Source organism: Cajanus cajan, chromosome 5, assembly GCF_000230855.2.
Source record: "Cajanus cajan strain Asha chromosome 5, NIPB_CcT2T_4, whole genome shotgun sequence".
Classification (NCBI taxonomy): domain Eukaryota; kingdom Viridiplantae; phylum Streptophyta; class Magnoliopsida; order Fabales; family Fabaceae; genus Cajanus; species Cajanus cajan.
In genome coordinates, this window is record NC_138521.1 from 11645001 (window position 1) to 11656337 (window position 11337).

Consider the following 11337-nt stretch of genomic DNA (forward strand, 5'->3'; position numbering starts at 1 on the left):
GAGTGGTGCTGTTGTTACCGCTAAGTCGGTGTTGTTATAGCCACTAGAGTGGTGCTGTTGTTGCCGCTAAGTCGGTGTTGTTATAGCCACTAGAGTGGTGCTGTTGTTGCCGCTAAGTCGGTGTTGTTATAGCCACTAGAGTGGTGTTGTTGTTGCCGCTAAGTCGGTGCCGTTATAGCCACTAGAGTGGTGCTGTTGCTGCTACTAAGCAGTGTTGATATAACCGCATTATGGTGCTGATGTTGTTGAGCAATATAAGCTGTGCAGATGTGTTGATAATTATAACGATGAATTTATTTACATTGCTAATCCTTTGCTAGTATGATTTTTTTTTTAAAAGAATACTAGCTTACCCTTGCATGTTTTCCATGTGGTTGGAACTGCGATGATCATACTATGTATGGGAGCAGAGCAGGAATAGGTGGGCTTCTTGGGATGAGTCTCCGGCAGACTTTGGAGCTAATTTGCTTGTGTGGATATTTTGCTTGTAGCTACTTGGGATAGTAGCATTTGGTTGTAATTTTCCTTGGTACACTTTAACTCTAGTCAGACTGGAATCTTGTATATTTATATATTCTAGATCCTATATTTATATACTTGTTCTATCTGTCTGGTGTTTTAGTGTGCTATACCGTGTGTAGTGACCAGCCGGGTCGTTACACTTTAATGGTATCAGAGCAGTTAGAGTCTAGTGGACACTCTTTGGGGGTAGTTCCTTTAGGCTTTTTGCTGTGTTAGCTCTGTGCTGTGTTGTTTTGTTGTGATGTCTGCTGTGCTGAAATTGTTGTGGTGATTTGTTGTGCTATTGATTTTGTGTGGCTTAGTTACTGTTTACTAAAGAAGTTGTTATCTTTGTAGAAGATGACTAGGACAAATGAGCAGATAGCCCGTGCCCTCGAGATGTTGGCCATGGCTATGCAACAACAAAATACCTATTTTGCTAGGATGGAGGTTGAGAGAGCTGCAGTTAGTGCAGCAAGACCTGCAGGGTCACAGGAGAGCCGGGATCTTGCTGAGTTCCGAAAGTGTAACCCTCCGCAGTTTACTGGAGATGGGGATTCAGAGGTAGCTGACCGCTGGATCCGTGAATTAGAGAAGATCTTTACCGTACTGGGATGTCCTCCAGAGAGGAGGTTAGCATATGCTGTGTACATGCTTGTGGGAGAGGCTGAGCATTGGTGGAGAGGCACCTATCAGATGCTTGTTGCTAGAGGAGTTACCGTTGACTGGGAATGTTTCAGGACAATGTTCATGGAGAAATACTTTCCTGACAGTGTAAGGCACGCCAAGGAGGTTGAATTTATGCGACTGCATCAGGGTGGGATGACAGTTTCTGAGTATGCGATAAAATTCGAGCACCTGGCCCGTTTTTATTCGCAGGTTATGCCTGAGGCTTGGAAATGCAGGAAATTTGCAGATGGATTGAGATATGAGCTGAAGAGGATGGTGGTGCCTATGGCCATCACGGAGTTCCCAGCCTTAGTGGAGAAGGCGAAGGTGGTTGAGCAGTTGGAAGGTGGCAACCGTACTGTAAGGACTATTGGGGGACCATATGGGTCCAAGAAGGGTGAGAGTCAGAGGAAACCATATGACAGGCCCCAACCACAGCGAGGGGGTTCTGTTTATAGGCAATCTTTCAGTGCTGCTAGTGGAGATAGACAGAGTGGAGGTGCCACTCTGAGATGTTTCAGGTGTGCTGGGCCCCACTTTATCAGGGACTGTCCGCACACGGAGAACCGTTGCTTCAGATGTCATCAGATGGGCCACGAATCGGCAAATTGTCCTACGGGGGATAGACCAGAGAGGAGCACTCAGAGGAGTAATGTACAGAAGGCTGATACTCAGAGGAGTAGTGCACAGAGAGCTGATACACAGAGGGGTGACAGACCTACTACTGCTGGTAGGGTATTTGCTTTGACGGGTGCTGAGGCTTCGACTTCTTCTGATCTTGTGAAGGGGAAGGGCAAGGCCGCTGGTAAGGATGTGATGATTCTATTTGACTCTGGTGCTACGCATTCATTTATATCATATGCATGTGCTGCTTTGTTGGGTGTGCCTGTGTGTGAGTTGGGGTTGAGACTACTTGTGTCGACACCCGCTTCTACTTCTGTGATTGCTTCTGAATTGTGCGTGGGTTGTCCAGTTGTGGTGGATGAGAAGAAATACAAGGTGAACTTGATTTGTTTACCTTTGGTGGATATTGACATAATCTTAGGGATGGATTGGTTGTCTGCCAATCGCATCCTTATAGACTGTGCCAATAGGCGGTTAATCTTCCCTCAAGAGGAGGATGAGCTGTTAATCTCAGCTGTTCAAGCTGAGTCCTTGCTGAGGGATGGGGCAGAGTGCTGTCTTCTGCTTGCTACCACGAGTGTGGAGACCGAGAGGATCTTAGCTGGTATCGATGTGGTGAAGGAGTATGCCGAGGTGTTCCCTGACGAGGTGCCTGGGTTGCCTCCTGTTAGGGAGATGGAGTTCAGCATTGACCTGGTTCCAAGTGCGGGACCAGTGTCAGTAGCTCCCTATAGGATGGCTCCTGCTGAGCTGGCTGAGCTGAAAGATCAGTTGGAGGACTTATTGGAAAAGCAGTTGGTGCGACCGAGTGTTTCGCCGTGGGGTGCTCCTGTGTTGTTGGTAAAGAAGAAGGATGGGGGTAGTCGACTGTGTGTTGATTACAGGCAGCTGAACAAATTGACCATTAAGAACAAATATCCACTTCCCCGGATAGATGACTTAATGGATCAATTGAGGGGCGCGACGGTGTTTTCTAAGATTGACTTGAGGTCAGGATATCACCAGATTAGGGTGAAGGAGGGTGACATACCGAAGACTGCTTTCAGGACTAGGTATGGTCACTATGAATATGTTGTGATGCCGTTCGGTGTGACCAACGCCCCCGCTGTGTTCATGGACTACATGAACAGAATCTTCCGGCCGTTCTTGGATAAATTCGTGGTAGTGTTTATTGATGATATCTTAGTTTATTCAAGGACCCCGGAGGAACATGGAGAGCACTTGAGGACAGTGTTGGAGATTTTGAAAGCGAAGCAATTGTATGCTAAGCTTTCAAAATGTGAGTTCTGGTTGGATGAGGTGAAGTTCTTGGGCCACGTGATTTCAGCTAAGGGGATTGCTGTTGATCCGGCTAAGGTGGAGTCGGTATTGCAGTGGGAACGCCCGAGGACTGTCACGGATATACGGAGCTTTGTGGGCTTAGCGGGTTACTATCGGAGGTTCATTGAAGGGTTCTCTAGGATAGTAGCGCCTCTGACCCAGTTGACGAGGAAGGAGCAGCCGTTTATTTGGACAGATGCCTGTGAACGGAGCTTTGAGGAGTTGAAGAGAAGGTTGACTACTTCTCCTGTGTTGGTGTTACCGAATTCTGGTGAGCCTTTTGATGTGTACTGTGATGCTTCTCATCAGGGTCTGGGGTGTGTGTTGATGCAAAACGGGAAAGTGGTGGCGTATGCTTCAAGGCAACTGAAGACTCATGAGAGGAACTATCCCACTCATGATCTGGAGTTAGCAGCTGTGGTGTTTGCCTTAAAGACTTGGAGGCATTACTTGTATGGAGCTCGATTCAGTGTCTTCAGTGATCACAAAAGTCTGAAGTATCTGTTTGATCAGAAGGAGCTGAACATGAGACAGAGGCGGTGGATGGAGTTTCTGAAGGATTTTGATTTTCAGTTGATGTATCATCCAGGCAAGGCCAATGTGGTGGCAGATGCGCTGAGTAGGAAATCCATCCACATGACAAGTATGATGATTAGAGAGCTGGAGTTGGTTGAGAAGTTCAGAGATTTGAATCTCTGTGTGGAGTTAGCTCAGGATCACATTAGTTGTGGGGCAGTTACCATAACTAATGAGTTCTTGAGGCAAGTTGGACTTAAGCAGTTGCAAGACACTGAACTGGTGAAGCTTCTTGGGATGTTGGGTACTGATAAAGCTGTAGGCTTTGAGCTGGGAGAGGATGGGATCTTAAGGTTCAGAGGCAGGATTTGCCTACCTCAGGATGCTGAGCTAAGGAGAGCTGTGCTAGAGGAAGGTCACAAGAGCAAACTTAGCATACATCCAGGTATGACTAAGATGTACCAAGACCTCAAGAAGACTTTCTGGTGGTCTGGTATGAAGAGAGAGATAGCTGAGTATGTGGCGGCCTGTTTAACCTGTCAGAAGGCAAAGGTTGAACATCAAAAGCCTAGTGGGTTAATGCAACAGATTGAGACTCCCGAGTGGAAATGGGATAGCATTACTATGGATTTCATCGTGGGGTTGCCTAGGTCATCTAGGAATAGTGATGCTATCTGGGTGATTGTTGATCGGTTGACCAAGTGTGCGCATTTCTTGCCTGTCAACATCAAGTGGTCCTTAGAGAAGCTGACGCAGTTGTATATAAGGGAGATAGTTCGATTGCACGGGGTGCCTTCCAGTATTATTTCCGACCGAGATCCGAGGTTCACTTCCAGATTCTGGCAGAGTCTACACCGAGCTTTAGGCACAAAGCTGAAGCTGAGTTCTGCTTATCATCCACAGACGGATGGTCAGTCAGAGAGGACAATCCAGTCCTTGGAGGATCTGCTGAGGGCTTGTATGTTAGATCACTTGGGTAGTTGGGAAGAAGTATTACCGCTTGTGGAGTTTACTTACAACAACAGTTTCCATGCTAGTATTGGGATGGCGCCGTTTGAAGCCTTATATGGCAGGAGATGTAGGACTCCTCTGTGCTGGTATCAGGATGGTGAGTCAGTGGTTGTGGGACCGGAGTTGATCCTACAGACTACTGAGAAGGTGAAGATGATTCAGGAGAAAATGAGGACTGCTCAGAGTAGGCAGAAATCATATGCTGACAAAAGGCGTAAGCCTTTAGAATTTGCTGAGGGGGAACATGTGTTTCTGAAGGTGACTCCGACTTCTGGTGTGGGTAGAGCGCTGAAGACTCGGAAGTTAACACCAAGATTCGTGGGTCCCTATCAGATAATACAGCGTGTGGGTCCGGTTGCTTATCGGTTGGCTTTGCCACCGTCTCTTTCAAACCTACACGATGTATTTCATGTGTCCCAGCTGAGGAAGTATGTTCATGACCCGAGTCATGTGGTGGAGATGGATGAGGTGCAGGTGAAGGAGAATCTGACTTATGAAAAAAAACCGGTAGCTATAATTGATCATAAGTTGAAGGAGCTTCGTGGCAAGTCCATAAAATTGGTGAAAATTCTTTGGGATGCAACTACGGGTGAGGCAACTTGGGAAGTAGAAAGTCAGTTCAGCGAACAGTACCCATATCTCTTCTAAGTAAGTGAATTTTCGAGGACGAAAATTTTTGTTGTTGGGGAGAATTGTAATACCTTATTTTTTTATTTATTATTATTATTTATTATTAAAATGGCATTTTCGTGAATTTTATAAAGGTATAGGGGTATTATTGTAATTATTGATGGCATTTTCGCAATTTTCAAAAAGTTTGAAGGGTGTTTTGGTAACTTGGAACGGGCCGTTCCAAAAGCAAAACGGGCCGTTCCAAGCTTTAAAATTTAACTAAAAATCTTGAGTGAGAACGGGCTCAGAACGGCCGTTCCGACAAGGAGAACGGGCCGTTCTGATTGTGAAACGGGCCGTTCTAAAGGGAGAACAGGCCGTTTCAAAAGGAGTACGGGCCGTTCTGCTGGAAATTGGGAACGGGCCGTTCCGTATTTGGAACGGGCCGTTCCAGTTCAAAAATTTGCGTAGCTTTTTCGAGCCCAGAACGGGCGTTCCGCTTTTTGGAACGGCCGTACCGGGTAGAGGAGCCAGAATTGCTATAAATAGGGGCTTGGGGAGTTACGAAAATTCATACCTTGGGAAGAGAAAATCCTTAGAGAAAGAGGGAGGAAAGGAAAGGGGGAGAAAGAGGAAGAGGAATCCGGTAGAGGTGGTTCTGTCAGAATAAAGAAAAGAGGAGAAAGAGGAGGAGGTTCTGCTCAAATTTCGGTTCAGGATTATCCAAGTAAGGGAAGTTAGTTTTTGAAATTATTAATTGTTTGATGATTAATAATAAATGAATATTTTTGAACTGTGTCAAATTTTGTTGTTGAGTCGAGCTGAATTATATGTTGATTTTTAACAGTATTGTACTATAAGGATGTTGAACTGAGTTATGAGTAGTAAGTTGTATTGAATACTACTTAGCTGTGTTGTATGCTGATTTGTTGTACTATATAATGCTGAGCTGTATGCTGGTTATAGCCACTAGAGTGGTGTTGTTGTTGCCGCTAAGTCGGTGTTGTTATAGCCACTAGAGTGGTGCTGTTGTTACCGCTAAGTCGGTGTTGTTATAGCCACTAGAGTGGTGTTGTTGTTGCCGCTAAGTCGGTGTTGTTATAGCCACTAGAGTGGTGCTGTTGTTACCGCTAAGTCGGTGTTGTTATAGCCACTAGAGTGGTGTTGTTGTTGCCGCTAAGTCGGTGTTGTTATAGCCACTAGAGTGGTGCTGTTGTTACCGCTAAGTCGGTGTTGTTATAGCCACTAGAGTGGTGCTGTTGTTGCCGCTAAGTCGGTGTTGTTATAGCCACTAGAGTGGTGCTGTTGTTGCCGCTAAGTCGGTGTTGTTATAGCCACTAGAGTGGTGTTGTTGTTGCCGCTAAGTCGGTGCCGTTATAGCCACTAGAGTGGTGCTGTTGCTGCTACTAAGCAGTGTTGATATAACCGCATTATGGTGCTGATGTTGTTGAGCAATATAAGCTGTGCAGATGTGTTGATAATTATAACGATGAATTTATTTACATTGCTAATCCTTTGCTAGTATGATTTTTTTTTTAAAAGAATACTAGCTTACCCTTGCATGTTTTCCATGTGGTTGGAACTGCGATGATCATACTATGTATGGGAGCAGAGTAGGAATAGGTGGGCTTCTTGGGATGAGTCTCCGGCGGACTTTGGAGCTAATTTGCTTGTGTGGATATTTTGCTTGTAGCTACTTGGGATAGTAGCATTTGGTTGTAATTTTCCTTGGTACACTTTAACTCTAGTCAGACTGGAATCTTGTATATTTATATATTCTAGATCCTATATTTATATACTTGTTCTATCTGTCTGGTGTTTTAGTGTGCTATACCGTGTGTAGTGACCAGCCGGGTCGTTACATGCTTGACCTGGAGTAGTACTGAGATGGGTGACCTTCTGGGAAGTCTCCCAGAAATTGCACAAGTAAGGATAAAACACGCTAAACAGTGAAATATTGTGAAATAGAACCCTTGAGAGGCTAAATATGAGAGTTGTTACATTAATAAATTTATTAAAATTAAAAAAAATTATAATTTCTGACGGATTTTTTCGTCGGAAATTTTGACAGCAATTTCTGACAGATTTTTCTGTCAGAAAATTCTGACGAAATTTTCTGACGGAATATTCTGTCGGAAAATTTCGTCGAAAAAATTATTTCCGACGGAATTTTTTTTTTCCGACGCCACTTTTTTGACGGATTGAAATCCGTCGAAAATCCGTCGGAAAAAGCAAAATCCATCGGAAATTTACCTATTTTCGTCGAAAATCAGCATTTTTCTTGTAGTGAGTGAACATGTGCAGTTTTTTTTTTTACAACAGTGAGTAAAATGAGTAACTGAGTAATGACATTATGCAGATTTTTTTAACAATATAGAAGGAGTTCATGAAGGGAAATTGCAGATTGTCGAAAAATCCAAGGAATAATGATGTTGTAATTTAGAAATCAATTAAAGAGTACAATGCTCCGTCAAATTGTTGTGAACAAAAAACAGTTAATAAAAGATATCTATTTTATAGTTACGGGTATGGGAAAGAGGTACTTCTCTTAAGATTTAGAAATTATAATTAAATAAGATTAAAAAAAAAAGGAAATAAATTGAATGAGTGATTATGGATGTTAGTTAAAAATGAGTAGTTATTTTTTTATTTTTTCTTAATAAATAAGGAGTATGACAGTCCACTAAAAATAGAAAGTAAAAACAATTATTATATCATATATTTCTTTCATAATAGATATAAATTATGGTACTCATGTAAATTAGAGTATTTTAATCCATTCAATTTTTTAAACCAACAAATATAAAATACTCTGTAATTTTTTTTTCTTTTTATTTTTTTTTCTTGGCTCTTAAGTGATGTATTCTGAACAAATAGATAATTTAAGTCAAATTTTTTTAAACAAATATTAGCTTCAGTGTTTCAAATGATTTTATAAAAATAAAAAAGATAAACTTCCTACAATCTTCACCTAATATATATCAACAGTTCTAAAATCCTTTAAATTTAAGGATAGTACGGTAGAATTTTTCTCTCTAAAAGTATAGGTATATCATTACAAGAAAATTGTCATATAGTGATATACACACTATAGTGACACAATATATGTCATTAAAAATTATTTTTATTTACATAATATATAATATATTTTGGTATATTATTAAAAAGTGTGGATATAGATTATAGTGACACACAAAATATATTATTAAATCTCATTCAAAATCAACACTAAAATTGTATGTAACTATGTGTGAAATAGATATATACTTACATATATTGTACCTATAGTGACACTTTTTGTATGTCACTACAGTGATAGACCCACGTATTGGATTGTGGGAGCCGTTGCCCCCACTAACTTTTCGATTTTTTTTAATAATATATAATATTATATTAACTTTATTTAAAATATAAAAATAGAAGAAAAAAAATTTAAAATTAAAAAAGTTATAAAATTAAAACTGAATTGAGTCTTGTTGTAGTTATCTTTTGTGTGAGAAGGAAGATTTAAAAAAAAAATAATGTTATAAAAATTAACAACAAATTACATGTTTTAAATAAAAGATTAAAAAAATTTTAAATTAATAATGTATGTATTTAAGTAAAAAAACCATAAGTTGTTATTAACCTCTTTTTAGATATTTTATATCTTTTTGGATATTTTATATCTTTTTTCTATTTTATTTTTATTTTTTCCAATTTTTTTCATGTTTTCAGGTTTTCCCCTACCTCTAACATATTTTAAAGTGTAGAATAGTGAAATTGGGAAAAAAGAAAAACTTCTTCTTCCATCTTTACTCCTTCTTGTTTGAATAGCTAAATTATACATTTAAAGTGATCTTTGAGGTTAGTGTATTTAAAATTATTATTTTTATATTACTTTATTTGAATTATATTTTTTATTTTCAATGAGAAATTCAGTATTTTAATTTTTATTTACTCATTCTATTTTTATGTTTAGAAGAAACATTGAATGTTATGAACATTGCATTAATTAAAATTATATTGCTTTTAGTTGCAGCAATGGAAAGGTATTTTAAAAGAAAATCATCTTCAGAGCAACCATCTTCTTCTCAAATACATGTTGAAAAAGAAGTCAAATTGGGTCCACCAACTAAAAAAAGATTTTTAGAATGTGATTTGGAAAGGCTTCCAGATGATCTTTGTCTAAGGCCAAAAATTTCAGTTTATCATCCAAGTGATAGAGATAAAGTTAGAAGATATTATTTGCAAAAGGGTCATTGTCAACCAAAAGAGATAAATTTTCCACAAAGACAATTTAGAGATACCATTCATAAATTTAATTCGAATTGGCATTTAAAATATGGAAGTTGGTTAGAATATAGTCAAAAGGAGGATGCAACATATTGTTTATATTGTTATCTTATGAGATCACATGTTGGAGAACATAAAGGTAGTGGTGATCGTATTCATAACAGAAGGTTTTACAAATTGGAAAAAAAGTGAGAGATTTCAAGTTCATGTTGGAGGTCCAAATAGTTTTCATAATCAAGCATGGAGGAATTGTCAATCTTTGATGAAACAAAACCAACATATTGAAGTTTCAATGTGTAAGCATTCTGATCAAACTAAAAAGGAATATCGAATTCATTTGACTGCAATAGTTGATTGCATTCGATTCTTATTATGCTGAGGATTAGCTTTCTGTGGTAATGATGAGTCAATGTCATCAAGTAATAAGGGAATTTTTCTTGAACTTTTAGATTTTATTGCTAACCATAATGAAGTTATTCATAAAGTGATGAAAAATGCTCGTAGAAATCTTAAGTTGATAGCTCTTACAATACAAAAAGATATTATCAGATCTGCTACTAGTGAAACTACTAAAGCTATACTTGATGATCTAGGAGATAATTTGTTTTCTATTTTGATTGTTAAATCTCGAGATATCTTAGTGAAAGAGCAAATGGTTGTGGTTTTACGTTATGTTAATAAAAAGGAACAAGTTATAGAGTGTTTTCTTGGTCTTGTTCATGTTTCTAATACTAATGCTTTATCATTAAAAATAGCTTTAAAGTTATTATTTTTAAAATATGGATTAAGTTTATCAAGGTTGCGTGGGCAAAGATATGATGGAGGAAGTAATATGCAAGGTGAATTTAATAGTCTCAAGAGCTTGATATTAAAAGAGAATTGTTCCGCATTTTATATTCATTGTTTTGCCCATCAACTTCAACTAGCTCTTGTTACAGTGGCAAAAAATCATGTTGGAGTTGCATTATTTTTTAACTTGGTTGCTAATACTTCTAATGTTGTTGGAGCATCATGTAAGCGTCGATATATTCTATGCAAACTTTTGAATTTGTTTTCACCTTGCACTTGATGAAAAATATTTTAGGGATTATTCACGATCATCTCAAGCATTGCAAAGAAGTGATCAAGATGTTGTAAATGCTATGAAATTACTTTCAGTGTCCAAATTAACAAAGATTACAAGCAGTGAGAGATGATGGTTGGTCTTCTTTGCTCAATAATGTTTCATCATTTTGTGAAAACCATAACATTGTGGTTCTAAATATGAATGACACTTTTCAAACACAAGGAAGGTCAAGGCATAGGGTAGAGCAAGTTTCTAATCTACATCATTTTCAAGTTTAATTATTTTTTCAACTGATTGATCAACAACTTCAAGAGTTAAACAACCATTTCACAGAAACAAATACTGAGTTGCTTTTTTGTGTAGCATGTTTAAATCCAAGAGATTCATTTTCTGCATTTGACAAAGAGAAATTGATTCGTTTTGCTCAATTTTATTCTTCTGAATTTTCTCCAGATGAAATTTTGGCATTAGATAACCAACTTGAAAATTATTTCATAAATATATGTTTTGACAGTGTTTTTTCAAAATTAGAAGGGATTGGTGATCTTTCTATGAAGTTTGTGGAGACAAGAAAATATGTTGTATATCCATTGGTGTATTTGCTTTTAGAGCTAGTCATGATACTACCAGTGGCAACTGTATCAGTTGAAAGAACTTTTACTGCCATGAATATCATCAAGAATCGGATGCAAAATCATATGGGAGATGAATGGTTAAATGATTGTTTGGTTACTTATATATAG

General features: G+C 38.8%; 1 protein-coding gene across 1 annotated transcript in view; it reads left to right on the forward strand.

The window, feature by feature from the left end:
- LOC145957838 (uncharacterized) overlaps positions 1-11337 on the forward strand; it is a 13367-nt gene extending 2030 nt beyond the window's left edge. Inside the window, exons 2-4 of the mRNA XM_083074247.1 lie at positions 859-4075; positions 9915-10238; positions 11126-11337. Of these exons, the coding sequence (XP_082930373.1) occupies positions 862-4075; positions 9915-10238; positions 11126-11337 (3750 nt within the window). The 5' untranslated portion in view covers positions 859-861. The remainder of the gene's footprint in view (positions 1-858; positions 4076-9914; positions 10239-11125) is intronic.